We start from the raw sequence: 17,476 nt of genomic DNA, 5'->3' as shown, positions 1-17,476 counted from the left end.
TGCCCATTGTACAGCGCTACGTTATATGATAGCGCTATATTAAACAATAACCATAAATTCAGAAACGTATGAAGCACAATAATATTAAATACCGTATACTGCCCTCATCTGAACATACAATGTGCATTACAAATGGCGCGCACCCCCCCCCCTTGTGACGCTACACCCCAGCACAGGAAGCGCCCATAGGGCAAACCACTTAACATAGGGAGGAGGGGAGTATCTTCCTGCAAGCTTCCTTGCGTACACCACCAGTCAGCAAAGTCATCGAAAGACATTTAGAGGAGGAAGTGGCAACCGTTTAAGGGGCACTGAAGAGGCTGGGGTCCAGGACAGCTGCCCTTTTTGCCCGGTGGTATGAGCGTTGTGATTACTGGGCTGTGTCTCGTACACTTCCGTTGTGAGGATTTCATACATTTTAATGAACTGAATTATTATTCGAAACACTTTGAGACTTCAAAGCGATTACACCTGTTCCCATTAATCATTTATATTGTTACGGTATAACGTCCTGTTCCTAAGGCTAATTATCGGGATTTATACCGCTTTGTGTCGCTACAACCGGTCACTTTCTTCTGTGGGGTTATCGCGCTGCAGGTAACCAGGCTACTGCCGCAAAACCTACGCAGAACCCACAATTCTGTGCGCCTTCACCTCAGCGAGAGGATGCCAACATGCATTGGCCAATAAGCACAAAGCCCGCGAAACTCTGTCCACGTGATGTCGGTGGGCAGGGACGCCGCTGGCCTCGTGCGCATGCGCCCTCAGTACGGCGAGGCTCCCAGGGAGCGCAAGGTGTTCGTGGCCCCAGGTGTCGGGGTGTGAGGAGGCTGCAGGCTGCTAACCTGGTGCCCCCTGCGACCCAGCCTCCGTTTCAATGTGACCCCCTGCCGGACTGCGCAGGGTTCCAGCCCAGGCTGCTTTGTTTTGTTTTATAGCATCACGTGACTTCGGGGCGTGGTTTCCTCAGGTTTCATTGCCAGCGGCTGGATCGCCAGGTGAGTGACGTGAGGGGGTCTCTGAGGGCTTCTAATTGCATCACACGTGGTCTGCAGGTCTCCCGCATTAAATGTGTTAATGCATGACGTCACGTGAGTGCCAGCCCTTGTACTGGTCATCCCAGGTGACACAGTGTGGATGGATGCTCTATGTGTGTGATGGGATACACCTGTGTGTGATAACACAACAACCTCTGTGAAAATACCACTCCTACCACTGTGTGCCACAAAATCAGGAACTGTGTGCAATGACAGCACAAAACACATTCACCTCTGTGTGACAGCACAGCTTCCTGAATTTGGCGTAGTGACACAGTCCCGTGTGACATCACACTGTCCTGTGTGTAAGAGCTGGTTACCGCTAGCCGGTGTGCAGCTCCACAGCCCCTGGTCCGAACCCCCTTCATGTGTATGTGGTTTGCGTGTGCCGTTCGTGTTCTTGTATGTGTAGTACTACACATGGGGGAGGGGGGTCTGTGATGATTGTGTGCAACCGGACCGTCAGGTTGTGGGGCAGTTGTTGCGTTTTGTTCATAAAAGCGCCCCATGGATTCGCAGCTGCCACTCGTGTTAAAGTGCGTATGACGGCCGGGGTGTCCCTTTAAATGACGCCGACCCTGGTCGCGGCATTAAAATGGTTCCAACGCGTTACTTGTGTTATGTGTACAAAGCGATTTATTTTCATGTTCCCAAACAAATTTAAAATGTAACCAAATTTTGGAAATTTGTACAAATGTCCGAAAAACGAGGAGGGATTCCTTCGACGCAAAGGGGTCCGAATTTTGTTTCCATGTTGTTGCTTTTTCAGTCGCTTTTAATTACGCTCTCAATGCCTGCCTCCTGTCGTTGGCGATCGATTCAGTGTCCATGTCTCCTTTTCTACAGCTCAGATTATTGCATCTTATTGTTCTTCTTTTTTCGTCCGCTTCTCCCCGTGCCTTCTTTCTTCGCCCTCTTCTCCGCGCTTCGATTGGAGGAGCGGGGGAGAGGCTGTCTCCGCGCCCTTCTTGAGGAAGTCCTCCAAGAAGCCAGAATTACGCAGGCGCTCTTGAGCAAGTGAATTGTGACGAATTTTGTTTCTGAATGGAAAAAGCCCCCCCCCCTGAATTTTGCCCCAACCAAGAGGGTAGGAAACAAAATTGATTGTCACCAAACAAATGGACCAAAAGTAAAATGAAAAATTCCTCCGAACCCATGCTCGCATACATGCAAGCACGCACACATACACCCTCCTCCCCATGCCTCTGTACACAGACCGTTAGCAAAGAGGTGACTAATTAACTCTTTCATTGCAAAGCTCCGTCCTCTTCGGGAACTGAAGTTGTCATCAAGTCCCCGTCATCCAGAGAAACAAGAACCTCTTTTGCGTTTAGCGTATTTTGTAAGCACCGGTGCCGCCCCTCCACAGTCGGGTTTTTAGCGTCGGTCAGCGGCAGGGAAGCAATCCCATCAAAATCGAATGGGAGTGGTTTTTTTGCGCATGCACGCGCCAGGGCTCCTCGGCACCTGTGGTACTCCTCTGAAGTGACCAAAATTGTGAGAAAAATTTCGTAAATACAAAAATACCCAAAGCGAGGAAGATCTGTAAGATTAGGCAGAAAGGGGCAAGATATAGATATAAAAATGCGAAAAGGAAAGTAAAACAAACGAAAAAAGGCAGGTGTGTAGAAGAGGATAAAGGTCTCGCCTTTTTCTGTCATTTGTTGCGGGTGGGTTTATCGAGGCGGAGGATCTACTTCAGGGGTCTGAAGACAAATAAGTGAACCCTACCAGGACAGGTTAAAGGATCTTAACCCTTTATAGCCTGGAAAAAATACGTGACAGGGGGGATATGATAGAAGCATTTAAATACTTAAAGGGAATCAACAAGGTAAAGGAAGAGAGTTTATTTAAAAGGAGAAATACTACCACAACAAGAGGACATAGGCATAAACTAGAGGGGCAAAGATTTAATGGTAACATCAGAAAATATTACTTTACGGAAAGGGTAGTGGATGCATGGAATAGCCTTCCAGCAGGAGTGGTAGATGTTAATACAGTAAAGTCATTTAAGCAAGCATGGCATAGGCATAAGGCCAAGCTAAATATAGGATAAGGGCAATTACTAAAGGAAAGTACTCAGAGGTTGGGCACACTGGATGGGCCTACTGGTTCTTATCTGCCGTCACTTTCTATGTTTCTAAGCGGACGAGGCTGATGGGATTCACCCCGAGCTCGGTGGGGTACGAGTAAAACTGCTACCGGATTTATTTAACGAATCATTGGTAACGGGAGTTGGCCCAGAGGATTGGAAATTAGCTGCAGGGAGGAGATGGGCGACTACAGTGGGGTACCTCGGAGGTCTCTACTTGGACTCGTTCTCCTTAATATTTTTATTAGTGATATTGCAGAAGGTCTTGATGGAAAGGGATGTCTTCTTGCTGATGTTGATGTTCCTGGAGGGAGAAGCCAAATGGCAAATGATTTAAGTAAACTGGAAAAATGGTCAGAGCTGCGGCAAGTATAGAAAAAAATAAATATATATATTACACACACACAGCCTGGAAGAAAGATGTGACAGACCGGGATAAGATAGAAACATTTAAATACTGAAAGGGAATCAACAAGATAAAGGAAGAGAGGAACACTACCACGACAAGAGGACACAGTCTAAAGCTAGAGGAGCAAAGGTTTAAAGGTAACATCAGGAAATATTACTTTACCGAAAGGGTGGTGGACACATGGAATAGCCTTCCAGCAGAAGTGGTAGATGTTCATACAGTGAGGACATTTAAGCTAGATATAGGATAAGGCCGGGTACTAAGGAAAGTACTCAGAGGTTGGGCAGACTGGACGGGCCAAAGGCTTCTTATCTGCCATCGCTTTCTATGTTACTGTGAGCGCTGGCAAATGCACTGGGGTGATTCTGCTGAACCCTAAGGGGGAAAAAAATGAAATAGTTAAAGGGGACATGCGGTTGTTGTGTACATTAGAGAGCGCGTGGAAGCTGGAGTGCCCATTAGCGCAGGTACGTCACCACGACGCTTCTGGTTTTGCCGCAGAAGTCCACAAACGGTTAATAATTTTATGGTGCCGGTAGAGAGAGGAAGCATCTGTATAAAGTTATCTGCTTTCACTTGTGTTCTCTCATCTCCCTCCCTCTCATCTCTCTCCCTCCCTCTCTCTCTTCTCTCTCCCTCCCTGCTTTTTATTGTGTTCACCACTTCCTCGTTTACTCGCAGTTGTTATAACACAAACCCCCCCACACACACATTAAACATCTGCTTTTGTTGTTTGGCTGAAACTTTTGATATCCTGTAAAAGAATTTGTTAACCAGATCAACAACAAAAACTATTTCCCCCACTACTATAAATCTAGTGTTTTTGGAGCATAAATACCAGCGTGTGTGTATATGTGTATACTTTATTGATAGGGTGGTAGATGTTAGCACAGTGGAGGAGTTTAAACATGCATGGGATAGGTGTATGAATCCCAAATCCGAGATCAAGGGGTTTGAGTCTTTACAGCAGGAAAAACCGGATGGGGCCGACCTGCCGGCGAATTCTACGTTTGCATTTTTCATCGTAAAAACCATAGATTTATGCTTTTGGATGTTAATGTGCTGGAATGTTTCGTTTGTTGCTACGGAGATTAGACCACGCTTGCCACTTTACACTATAAACACGAGTCCATCGCAGAAACGTATGACTATATATATTATAAAGTGTTAGTGTAAAGATTGTGTTGTTGTTCTTGTGCAAAGTGCTCGCCGCTAAGTGTGTTGTGGCTCGGAAGATGGTTGTGGATGTGCTTGGTGCTCGCCTGGCGGCCGGATGTCTTCTATAGTTCTATGATAAAGGTTTGTAACCGTAAAAAAAAGTTAGTGGCAGCTTGTCGCCTGTCCCTTTAAATGTCACCCCTGTAGCGTCATCCCCTATAGCAGACCCAATTTATGATAATTAAACGTTAATTTTTGGTTACAGCAATATACATTTATTTTTTTTTTACCTTATTTTCCCATTGGTGTAAAATAAAGCCTGCCTACTCGTTTCTAATGATTTGTTCCTCCTCGGCAGGATGGCGGGAGGCATGAAGGATTACCATAGAAAGGCTCTGATAAGGAAGAGGCTCCTTCTGTTAAAAGAAATGGTGCCCAAAGAGCTGCTGCAGCATCTGATGTCAGAAGGGATTTTGACAGAATACATGTACGACAAGATAGCCGTGAGTATGACAGACGCCGGCGACGTAACTCGTACCCCGCGGTGCGGCAGCTGCCTGGGGTTGGTTCCCTTTAGGATTCCCAGCTGAGCGACCCGTCCTGTTATAGGTAGTGTTATATCTTCTTGTCCTACCTAAAGATAGACGGTGCGGACTTAAAAGGACATTTCTGACTGTAACATAATTGCAAAAGGGTTCTCTAACCATCAATTAGACTTTTGAACTTAAACGTGGATCAGCGAACTCAACGTGCCATTGGGACACAGGAGTGATGGGAGTGATAAAGGGCCATTGGGACACAGGAGTGATGGGAGTAATAAAGGGCCATTGGGACACAGGAGTGATGGGAGTGATAAAGGGCCATTGGGACACAGGAGTGATGGGAGTGATAAAGGGCCATTGGAACACAGGAGTGATGGGAGTGATAAAGGGCCATTGGAACACAGGAGTGATGGGAGTGATAAAGGGCCATTGGAACACGGCAGTGATAAAGGGCCGTTGGAACACAGGAGTGATGGGAGTGATAAGGGGCCTCTGTACGCCTATGAAGCGATTTCCATAAAAAATCAACTGTTTCCAGCTACAATAGTCATTTATAATATTAACCCCGTCTACTGCTTTAAACCTGTCATTTTTATGTGTATTCCAGGCTGAGTCGATCCAGTACGATCAGAACATCGCATTACTTGACCTGCTTCCCAAAAGAGGTCCCCAGGCGTTCCAAGTGTTTTGCAAAGCTCTGCGAGATACAGAGCAAGAACACCTAGCCGACCAGTTAGAAGAGCAACTAATGGACGTAGATGTGTTTGCCACACCACAGGTGGGTTTATGTACGCTTTGGACTAGTCGGGTTACAACGGGACCTTATTTACTAACATGCGATAGATTGCAGTTACCCGCCTGTCAATTTCTCACCAAGATGTACATGGCCTTGGTGTTTAACATTTTGGTTCAACTTTGCCTGTAACCTGCTTTATGTCAGGGCTGGCCAAACCATAGGGTAATGCTAATTAAGGTTCCTAAAAGTGTGCCTTTTGTACCTAAAGTTTTGTACTATCTTATATTGATCTCTGGGGAGCCTTTCTGTAGCATAATATAGAGTAAGAATGAAGATGGCTCTGGGACCTACCATTTTCTGCCAATTAGTCTTTAGAGATATTACGGAAAAGCGCAGGAACCTGCACTCATATAAAAATTATTATATTTTTATATTATTGGCTCTTCTTTTTCTAGAAGAAGACATTTCCACCCCCCGTGCAGGAGACCGGCACCAGAAGAATGCTTTGGCCAGGTGAGAGACTTAGCCACCTTATGGTGAAATTCTTTCGATATTCACTGATGTAATTTCAAATATTTCACTTCCGCCAGTCGTTTCGGGCCGAGTTTATCAGCGAGGGGATGCGCCACAGCCTTAACGAAATTCTGATTCTGTTTTACACACACAGAGGTTTTCGCTAATCCGTTGAGATAAGAAATTTGATGCCTAAACTATGAATTATTAATATAAAACTTTGGCGAGGTAGCACCGCACGAAGGGCCGATTTCTCGTACCTTCTAACCGTTAAGTCAATATGAAGGAGGAAGCTGCAGCTTTCTAGGGATTTTTGGGACTCCATCTTGCTTCTGCTATAATAAACCAGCGCTCGCCCCCAGTAAGCATGCCCATCGCTGCCCGTAGTTAAATGCCGTAGTGCAAAATGCGCTGGCTGTAGGAGTCCTGGGGTGAGGGGGGGATAGCGAGAAGGGGCAGAGGGAGGGGAGCGAGAAGGGGCAGAGGGGGGGGTAGCGAGAAGGGGACGCCAGAACACTTAAGGCCGGCTCTGCGCCCGTCACTTTGAATAGGGATCACAAATAAAAAAATAAATAAAAAGGGGTAGAGGGGAGGGGGATAGCGAGAAGGGGTAGAGGGGAGGGGGATAGCGAGAAGGGGTAGAGGGGAGGGGGATAGCGAGAAGGGGTAGAGGGGAGGGGGATAGCGAGAAGGGGTAGAGGGGAGGGGGATAGCGAGAAGGGGTAGAGGGGAGGGGGATAGCGAGAAGGGGTAGAGGGGAGGGGGATAGCGAGAAGGGGTAGAGGGGAGGGGGATAGCGAGAAGGGGTAGAGGGGAGGGGGATAGCGAGAAGGGGTAGAGGGGAGGGGGATAGCGAGAAGGGGTAGAGGGGAGGGGGATAGCGAGAAGGGGTAGAGGGGAGGGGGATAGCGAGAAGGGGTAGAGGGGAGGGGGATAGCGAGAAGGGGTAGAGGGGAGGGGGATAGCGAGAAGGGGTAGAGGGGAGGGGGGTAGCGAGAAGGGGTAGAGGGGAGGGGGGTAGCGAGAAGGGGTAGAGGGGAGGGGGATAGCGAGAAGGGGTAGAGGGGAGGGGGATAGCGAGAAGGGGTAGAGGGGAGGGGGATAGCGAGAAGGAGGGGAGGGGGATAGCGAGAAGGAGGGGAGGGGGATAGCGAGAAGGAGGGGAGGGGGATAGCGAGAAGGAGGGGAGGGGGATAGCGAGAAGGAGGGGAGGGGGATAGCGAGAAGGGGTAGAGGGGAGGGGGATAGCGAGAAGGAGGGGAGGGGGATAGCGAGAAGGGGTAGAGGGGAGGGGGGTAGCGGGGAGGGGTAGGGGTGAAGGGAGGGGGGTAGCGAGAAGGGGACGCCAGAACACTTAAGGCCGGCTCTGCGTCCGTCACTTTGAATAGGGATCACAAATAAAAAAATAAAATAAAAAGTTACCTGTCCCGGTGGGATGCGCTTATTTTATCGTAACCACCGTATATGTGCTCTACGTTTGGGTGATTAACATAGTTTGCCTTTGTCCCCCCCCCCCCCCCCCCCAGAATCCTCGGTGCAGTTGTCTAACAGAGCCGCCCCCCCCCCAATCCTCAGAAGATAGTATTGACGATGGCGATGGCCCAGTCATGGTGCCTTATTGCAGTGTTGAGTTTTACATGTCCCACTACCAAGAGGTAAGTTATTCCATCCCTTTCCAACAACGTTCATGGACGTGAAATGGTTAATGTTCCTTTAGTGATTGCAGACATCTATATACTAATCATTAGGTCTGTGTAATGCACGAAGCAGTGTTAGTATATTGGAATGTCTAGGTATAAAGTATTTTTTTAGTATTGCGTAGTGCATATAATTTGTTGTGTTATTTATTATTAATAATAACGTAATCCCTGTATTTCTATATGTAATGCTACGTTTCCTTACTTTTAAGGCTTACAACCTTACCTCCTGCCCGCGTGGTCTCGCCATTATCATCAATAATGTTGATTTCTACACGCCGGACCTGGATTCTCGTAAAGGGGGTGAAGTGGACACTGCGTCTTTGAAGCAGCTATTTACACTCCTGTGTTATGAAGTCAGTGTCCATCAAAACCTTAAAGCTCAGGTAAACACATTGAAAACCTCACTATATCAGAACACAAACCGCATGAAAGGATTGCCGCAGTAAGAGTCAGTTTGATATCGAAACAGAATAGCACCAGAATCCCCAGAATACGACATTTTCAACGGCAGAGTCTTTCACGTATCTCTATAACAATGTAAAATCCCTAGGTTGTGTTCTGTCTCCTCTTTGTGTGTAGAAGCGGACTCTCTCTATAGTGTTATCTTCTCTAGCTGTACTCTGTATTCCGCTGCAGGAGATGCGCTGCGAGCTGACCAAGTTCTCCAGACGGTCGGAGCATGCCAGACTCGACTCTTGCGTAGTCGCCATTCTCTCTCATGGGGTTGACGGAGCGGTGTACGGTGCTGACGGCCGCCTCGTTCAGGTAAATCAGTCTCTTAAACCTGCTGGGTGCAGGCGCGATATTGTGTTATTGTACGGAGGGTATTAAACCTGGCAGCGGGTATGACCTCCAGGCCTTTTCTTTTTCTTATTTTTTATTTTTTTTTTTGTGAAATTTACTAATTCACTTTATTTCCTTTCCCAATAGCTGAAGGAGGTGTTTTCCATGCTTGACAACGCTCACTGCCCACAATTACAGAACAAGCCTAAAATGTTTTTTATTCAGGCCTGCCGAGGAGGTGAGTCCCGCAAATACGAATACATATTATATATTTATATATATATATATATATATATATATATATATATATATATATATATATATATATATATATATATATATATATATATATATATACTGCTCTGACAGCTGCCGTGCAAGAGGTTTAGTAATAAATCTGTAAAGGAAAATGAGTAGTAAAAACAGCAACTAGGTTTAATATACAGACAAAAGAATTATAATAGACAAAACAACATAGAAAATATATGTATAGGAGCTGCGCACACATCTTTTATATTTTAGTTTAGAAAACAGCTACAGTTACGCACAAATATAACCAACAATGAATTTAGGAAGTTATTTAAACAAAAATATATATTTTTGCGTTTTACTGCATGCAAATTGGTGGAGGCATTCTTAATTACTGGTTTGTAATGGATTCTCTTCAAAGGCGTACAGAGGCTCTATCACTCCTGTGTGCCATTGGCCCTTTATCACTCCCATCACTCCTGTGTTCCGATGGCCCTTTATCACTCCCATCACTCCTGGGTTCCAATGGCACGTTGTGTTCGCTGATCCAAGTTTAAGTCTAATTGATGGTTAGAAAACCCCTTTTACAATTATGTTACAGCTAGAAATGTCCTTGTTTTCCATGAGTGACCCCAAACTTTTGGACAATAGTGTCTGCCATCTGAATGCTTTTTTTTCTTTTTGTTATCTGCTTTAGAGGAGACAGACAGAGGAGTTGATCAGCGTGATGGCAGGGAGCAGTCGTCCTCTCCAGGCTGCGAGGAGATGGATGCTAGGAAGGAGCTCATGAAGGTTAAACTACCGACACAGTCGGACATGATCTGCGCCTACGCCTGTCTCCGAGGTGAGAGAATTTATAGCGGTCCCTGCTGGCTCCATGTAGTCTCTTAATATGTGTTACGTTTCCATCCTGTTTTTTTTTTAAATGTATATTTGCTGTGTCTTTGTAAATCAGGTACAGTTTCCATGCGGAATACGAAACGCGGATCGTGGTTTGTAGAGGCGCTTATGTCCGTCTTCTCTCAGCATGCTAAGGACACCCATGTGGCTGACATGTTGGTGAAGGTAGGCGTATTGGGGATCGTTCTTTAGTAACAATGGATTTTATTTTTCCTCCATCTTTCCTGATGGCTTTTAAAAAGTGTTTATGGGCATTCATTTTATAATTATAGTATTTTATGATTTATTATTCTATTTGGCTATAAAGTAAGTAGTTGGACAATTAATTTAGATTCTTGAAAATTTGTGCCATATGCCGGCTCTGAGACGTTAGCTGACTGGTTTAAAGACCTTTCTTGATGAAAATTTGAGGCAGAGAATAAACACCTGACCTAAGAGTCCAAATATTATTCCTTACTGGGTATTGCGATGTGTATCAATGAGAGAGTTTTATTTAGTGCTAATGGAAAAGATCTCCTTTACGTGGGGACCTGGAGGTTGTCGCTGCCGGCAGCCACGTGATCTTTAGAAACCTTTCTCTGCTAATAAATCCCCTCCCCATTAATAATAATTAAAAAAATAAATGTCTATTTCCAGAATTGCCTCCTAGTGTCTGATTTAGTGTTATGATGTGGCCTTTTGCCTTAAGTTAAATATACCTGAAGTTGCTGCTTTGTAACAATGTCTTTAGGAGGATAATGATTTGCTGCGTCCCTCGTGTTGACTGTCTGTCTGTCTGGTCTGTCCCGTAGGTGAACGCTCTGATTAAGGAACGCGAGGGCCACGCTCCTGGCACCGAATACCATCGCTGTAAAGAGATGTCTGAGTATTGCAGCACGCTCTGTCGCAAGCTCTATCTGTTCCCAGGCCTCCAGCCCTAGGGAAGCACTTAAAACTGCCCAAGCGACGAACCGGCTCTTAAATGCTTTTTGGAAAATGAAGAGTGCTTTATTTTTGTAGACGTCTATTTGTCTTCCACTTGTTTGTCTTATTTCCTCATGTTTTTTTCTACAAACTTGTATAGTATTCTAAGAACTGATCCAAACAGTTCACCATCCCAAAGGGTTGCTCCGTGAGAGGAAGCCTGAGCCCGGCGTGGCTGATGACCGACCTCTGGGGGGGGTTTCGTGGGCCGGGACTGGTTTGTAGGATTGATGAGGGGGGGCAGATACCAATAACTATATGAGCCCAGATCTCCATAGCCTTCATTTGCTATCAACGAGCACGATGAGGGATGGCTGGTGCCGGCAGCTGGGGTTGCTGGTGAAGAGCACGTCCCCCGAAGTGCGGTATCCGTTAGAAAAAAGATAAATGATAGAAAGATGGAGAAGAGGGCAGAAAACAACTTGAAAAACGGGTTATAGAAAGAGGAAAGGACACAGCTTGTTGCACTGAAGGACTAATCAAGAAGCCATGCCCCGTTGGCCCTTTGAAAGGGAGATTGAGTGTCATGGTGGTAAAAAAGGATAGATGGGAGATTAAAAGAAGACTAGTTGAGAGCAAAGAGGGTTAAGACGGCGCTAGCCGGGGTTATAAAGGTGAGGAAGGCTGTTGGAAGATGAGGAGAACGGGACGGAGGAAAGGTTCAGGCAAGTGTCCATCACCACGGATCTCCTTAACGGGACACGTGAGTACCCCATGCTGCCCCGCCAACAAAGAATTTATATGAAATATTTAAAGGGATTTAACATGGGGGTAAAGAGTATTTCAAAGGAGGAGAAATGTTAGAACAAGAGGCCATCATCTAAAATTAGACGGTCAGAAAAGTCAGAGGATATTAATGGTCCAGCAACTTGGTCCGCGGGAGCCCCTATTCCCGGAGGCGTCATCCTGCACAATGAACAATGGATTTTGTCCGGCTGGTAACATTCCTTAACTGTACAGCACTGTGGATTATGTTGCTATTTCCATATATTTTGATACAGAGGTTAGCACAGCATCTACGAGAATTTTATGCTAATTAATGAAGTGTAAAAAAAAACAACATGCTTGTAAGAATAAGTATGTTGTGTTACAATTATTGTATTTTTTTTAAATATGATAATGAGAGTCCGTTAATGAAAAATGCCAAATTCCCGGTGTATTTTCTGTAGTCCCAGAAGCGTGAGACTTTATTTTTTGAATATTTTCTGTCTCGTTTTATCAATTTTGTTTAATTGTCTCAAATCTTTTTCATGTCTCCTTTTGTTCTGAACAATTCTATCAATCTATCTCAGGTGTGTGTGCGTCCCGAGTCACTGCCACGTTCCAACGTTTCCCTGCCAGTCGCTCCGTTATAAAATTGCAAAGTGTATTATATATAAAATGGGCTTCTTTTTATATATATAAATTCAGTAAATAAACATTTTATTGTAAAACCATACGAGATAAAAGCTGTGCGGTTATGTCGGTATGTTACGGTTCCCGCCGAAGCACAAAACATCATTTGGAGTGGAGTTTTTACGTTTTCTGACTTTTTTTGTTCTGTAAACTGGGTTGCAATGATTTAAACAAACACAAAAAATGCCTTCTTCCTAACTTTTTTTAATTTTACAAAAGGTCAACATTTTTAAAAATTGGGGAAAAAAATACATTGCCAAAAACATAGAGTCTGAATCCAGGATGCCCTCATTAGCAAAGTAATTAATTAATGAATGTTTTTCAGAATTACTGCACACGGTTTAACCAATCCCTGGTAGAAGAAAAAAGTTAAATGTTTTAGCTAAACTCATCCTTTAGTTTTACAGGGTCACCTTGGACCTTTTTTCTTAAAGAAACTTTTTCCAAGGATTTCCCTTTAAAATTCATAACAAAGTTGGTTAATTGGAACTGCAACACCAACCAATCACAGTTATTAGTATTATTATTATTATTTTTTAATAGCAATAAGCTTTCTCCATATTAAATAAAAAAATATATATTTATAGGCACCCAAAATAAGGTGTCATAAAATAATTTTTATTTTGTCTGGTGAGAGGCAGACAAAAAAAAAAAAAATTTCAAGAAAACAAAAATGTATATATAAAAAAATCACCAGGTGGAAGTAAATATATTTTTTTTTTTAACGGTTGCTGCTCGTCAACCCAAAATTCCTAAAAAAGTTAAACGAAGAGGACTAGAACATCAAAGACGAGACCAAGGACTGATTAACCTTTTTTTTTTCCCATAACAATAAGCGGGTAGACTAGAGAGAATGGGTCTGACTCTGTTTTTAGATCCAAGCGTATAGAGCGGCGCTCTTCCCCTTGGCTCTTCCTGCTTTCTGTCCGCGTGATTGATTAAAGATTGATTACTTTGTAACAACGTGAGAAAAACCTTTTATTAATTGGCTGTGAATTTGTTTGCCTGCATTTCCATCAGCAATTAATATCATTGTTTTATTTTCCTTGCTCCCGGCAGGGGTCCCTGTAGCCCCGTCCGCTGCCGCTGTCCGGAACGCGTTAAGACAGCAAGCAGCTCATGAAATAATCATGTGTAGGCAGAGCCAAGGATCTGGCAGGGCTTTATTTACTAAGCAGTGTTACCGTTCAAGACTAAATCTAGGATTTAAAAAAAATCTCAACTCTTCGCCTGCCAGAAGAGGGAACAAAGCGGTTTATTCCAAGGTAAATTATATAGTGTCCCTGCACCCCCCCTCCCAAAAAAGTATGTATAAATAAATACAAACAGGGTATTTGTGCTTTTAAGGATATTACATCCATCCCATTTACATTATGGAAAGATTCACAATAGCCTGCAGTTATTACCTCGTGTGTGTGTGTGTATATATATATATATATATATATAATTGTTATATCCTGTACAGCGCTGCGGAATTTGATGGCGCTATAAAAAACAAAAATAATATTAATAATAATATTAAATCTGTTGGGCCACTTGATGACGTCGGTTGAATGTTACCCTTTTGTTAGGCCAGCGTACAAATAGATATAGTTGCGTAAGATTTTTGGAACCCCAGAGAACAAACGCCAGAGGTCCCCAAAAGTTACAGCTTCTGGGATTTATTCACTAAAAGGAGGGTGGTTGTTTTAACTCACTCTTTAATTTAAACCACTTTTCATTTTGAATTGGCGATGCGGGGGGGGAGGTAGTCCTCTAGCGTGAAGGGCTGAGCTGGCCCTGTATAATGTATAATTCAAAATGAAAGAAGAATGAAGAAACCTACAAGGCCGGCCAAGCTCTTCCAGCACCAAAAAGCCCAGCGGGGTTGGCCCTTCGTCATGTATAGAAAATGGAGGAGCTGAAACGACTCGAAGTTTTTCTAAAGACTCCATTTTCAATATGATATAATAGATAATTAGTCATTTTATAAAATCCTCCTGTTATCATTTGTTTTATTCTAATAAAAAAAATAATAATAATAATGACGCCGGGGTCCTATCTGTGAGACAGAAGCGCGTCTAGTAATCCTACGAGGAGGACGCCTGGCACCGCGCGCTTCTTCATATTCGCGATTATTATTGATTTCTCGCTCTTCTCTCGGTTTGATGGACTGACTCGGTGACAGTAATTAGTTCCTGGAATTATCACAGGGTTACAGAATCATTTCATACGTCGCCTCTGTCATCCGGCAGCGTTTACAGGTTTGGGGATAATTAGTTTGAGGCTTAAAAAAAGAGAAGCTATTTAAAGCAGGAGTGAGGAACGTAACGGCCCGGGGGCCAACGCAGCCCTTTACGCAATTTCTTCTTGTGGTCTTTTTAGTGTTATTTGAATTGCATTGTTTGTCATTTAGATGCTGAGATACGATAAGAGCAGCGCGTCCAAATATCCAACAAATATCCAATGCAGAACCTTTAAGTGCTGTATACAGTAATATAACCCCCAGCACTGTATACAGTAATATAACCCCACAGCGCTGTATACAGTAATAATCCCCACAGCGCTGTATACAGTAATATAACCCCCAGCGCTGTATACAGTAATATAACCCCCAGCACTGTATACAGTAATATAACCCCCAGCGCTGTATACAGTAATAACCCCCAGCGCTGTATACAGTAATATAACCCCCAGCACTGTATACAGTAATATAACCCCACAGCGCTGTATACAGTAATATAACCCCCAGCGCTGTATACAGTAATATAACCCCCAGCACTGTATACAGTAATATAACCCCCAGCGCTGTATACAGTAATAACCCCCAGCGCTGTATACAGTAATAACCCCCAGCGCTGTATACAGTAATATATCCCCCAGCGCTGTATACAGTAATAACCCCCAGCGCTGTATACAGTAATATAACCCCCAGCGCTGTATACAGTAATAACCCCCAGTGCTGTATACAGTAATATAACCCTCAGCGCTGTATACAGTAATATAACCCCCAGCGCTGTATACAGTAATATAACCCCCCATATTAATATACTCACAGACTACTTTAATATACATTCTTCTATAGTGGGGGTGTTGAGGGCTGTCCCTCAACACCCTCAAACTGGCCCTTCAAATAAGAGAAACTCCAGACTTTGATACATTTCCACTACCTTCAAAGGTAGATCACTTTGAAAAGAAAACCATTTAAAATAACATGAAATGGATCAGAAATCCAGCACAGATGGGGTTAATGCTATAAATGACTATTGTAGCTGGAAATGGCTGACTTTTAATGGAATCTCTTCATAGGCGTACAGAGGCCCTTTATCACTCCCATCACTCCTGGGTTCCAATGGCCCTTTATCACTCCCATCACTCCTGTGTTCCAATGGCCCTTTATCACTCCCATCACTCCTGTGCCCCAATGGCCCTTTATCACTCCCATCACTCCTGTGTTCCAATGGCCCTTTATCACTCCCATCACTCCTGGGTTCCAATGGCCCTTTATCACTCCCATCACTCCTGTGCTCCAATGGCCCTTTATCACTCCCATCACTCCTGTATTCCAATGGCCCTTTATCACTCCCATCACTCCTGTATTCCAATGGCACGTTGTGTTCGCTGATCCGAGTTTAAGTTTAAAAGTCTAATTGATGTTTAGAAAACTCTGTAATTATGTCCTTGTTTTCCATGAAAACAGCTGAGTGATCCCAAACCTTTGAATGGAAGCATATATGTGTGTATTATGTTTGTATGTGTGTGTGTGTGTGTGTGTATTATGTTTGTATGTATGTGTGTGTGTGTGTATTATGTTTGTATGTATGTGTGTGTGTGTGTGTGTGTGTGTATTATGTTTGTATGTGTGTGTGTGTATTATGTTTGTATGTATGTGTGTGTGTGTGTATTATGTTTGTATGTATGTGTGTGTGTGTGTATTATGTTTGTATGTGTGTGTGTGTGTGTGTATTATGTTTGTATGTATGTGTGTGTGTGTGTATTATGTTTGTATGTATGTGTGTGTGTGTGTGTGTGTATTATGTTTGTATGTGTGTGTATGTATGTGTGTGTGTGTGTGTGTGTATTATGTTTGTATGTATGTGTGTGTGTGTGTATTATGTTTGTATGTATGTGTGTGTGTGTGTGTGTGTATTATGTTTGTATGTGTGTGTGTGTGTGTGTGTATTATGTTTGTATGTATGTGTGTGTGTGTGTATTATGTTTGTATGTATGTGTGTGTGTGTGTGTGTGTATTATGTTTGTATGTGTGTGTATGTATGTGTGTGTGTGTGTGTGTGTATTATGTTTGTATGTATGTGTGTGTGTGTGTGTGTGTATTATGTTTGTATGTGTGTGTGTGTGTGTGTGTGTGTGTGTGTGTATATATATATATATTCTGATCGTTTATTGAGCCATTGCTGATGGGCTTCCCACCTTTATCTAACGCAATGTGTTTTATCTGCTTTCTTGAGGCCGGACAGTAAAATGACAGCCTGTAAATCTCTGGCATCTCTGTTCCCCTTTTTCAGGAGGTCGGTTGGGAGTGATGGGGGCCGGATATTCACTATTATCACAGTCGTTATCTAACTTTCTTAAGAGGATGATTTATTGTGTTAGTTGCTGCGCTTATACAGACAGTAAATCACTTCTATACATTACCGCGTTCCCAGATTGCACCCGACGGGCCGCCACTCCTACAACACAACCAACCACCCACTACCATTCCCGGCTGTTTCTATACACATTATCGGGGCTCTTGGGGCTATAGAACCCTGCGATACCCTCATACCCAGCAAACATTCTGACCTCCTAGAAAAGAGGGGCACCAGGGGAGGGGAGAGGGGCATCAGGGGGAGGGGAGAGGGGCATTGCCCACTGTGGGAACTCCTCGGGATGGAGTTACAAAACTGGGACAGTCCCGTGCAAAGCAGGACAGTTTGAAGGCATGCTGTAGGCATGTGTCACCCCCACATTGTCTGAGGGGGTCCGCTACAGCATCGGAGTTGCTGTCTAACCTGTCTGT

At 44.0% G+C, this 17,476-nt stretch overlaps 2 protein-coding genes across 2 annotated transcripts in view; both read left to right on the top strand.

The window, feature by feature from the left end:
* Positions 1–720: 720 nt before the first annotated feature.
* Positions 721–11,039, top strand: LOC149288786 (caspase-2-like). The gene is made up of 10 exons (XM_089491466.1): positions 721–821; positions 5,055–5,199; positions 5,846–6,016; positions 8,014–8,142; positions 8,397–8,570; positions 8,824–8,952; positions 9,118–9,208; positions 9,917–10,063; positions 10,175–10,284; positions 10,911–11,039. The coding sequence occupies exons 1-10, from the start codon at positions 721–723 to the stop codon at positions 11,037–11,039; spliced, it is 1,326 nt and encodes a 441-aa protein (XP_089347592.1).
* Positions 11,040–11,385: 346 nt separating this feature from the next.
* LOC149288785 (chloride channel protein 1-like) overlaps positions 11,386–17,476 on the top strand; it is a 47,804-nt gene continuing 41,713 nt past the window's right edge. Inside the window, exon 1 of the mRNA XM_089491464.1 lies at positions 11,386–11,442. Within this exon, the coding sequence (XP_089347590.1) occupies positions 11,386–11,442 (57 nt within the window). The remainder of the gene's footprint in view (positions 11,443–17,476) is intronic.

The sequence above is a fragment of the Sceloporus occidentalis genome, unplaced genomic scaffold (genome assembly GCF_023333645.1).
Source record: "Sceloporus occidentalis isolate IW3139 unplaced genomic scaffold, rSceOcc1.0.p SCAF_50, whole genome shotgun sequence".
Taxonomy (NCBI): Eukaryota; Metazoa; Chordata; class Lepidosauria; order Squamata; family Phrynosomatidae; genus Sceloporus; species Sceloporus occidentalis.
This window is presented reverse-complemented; position numbering and strand designations above follow the sequence as displayed.

Excerpts from the sequence above, each read along its gene's own strand:
- LOC149288786 (XM_089491466.1), top strand. The coding sequence starts at position 721 with ATGTCGGTGGGCAGGGACGCCGCTGGCCTCGTGCGCATGCGCCCTCAG. Across the intron at positions 822-5,054 it reads GTGGCCCCAGGTGTCGGGGT|GATGGCGGGAGGCATGAAGG; the intron begins GTGAGGAGGCTG and ends CCTCCTCGGCAG. Across the intron at positions 8,953-9,117 it reads CTGACGGCCGCCTCGTTCAG|CTGAAGGAGGTGTTTTCCAT; the intron begins GTAAATCAGTCT and ends CTTTCCCAATAG.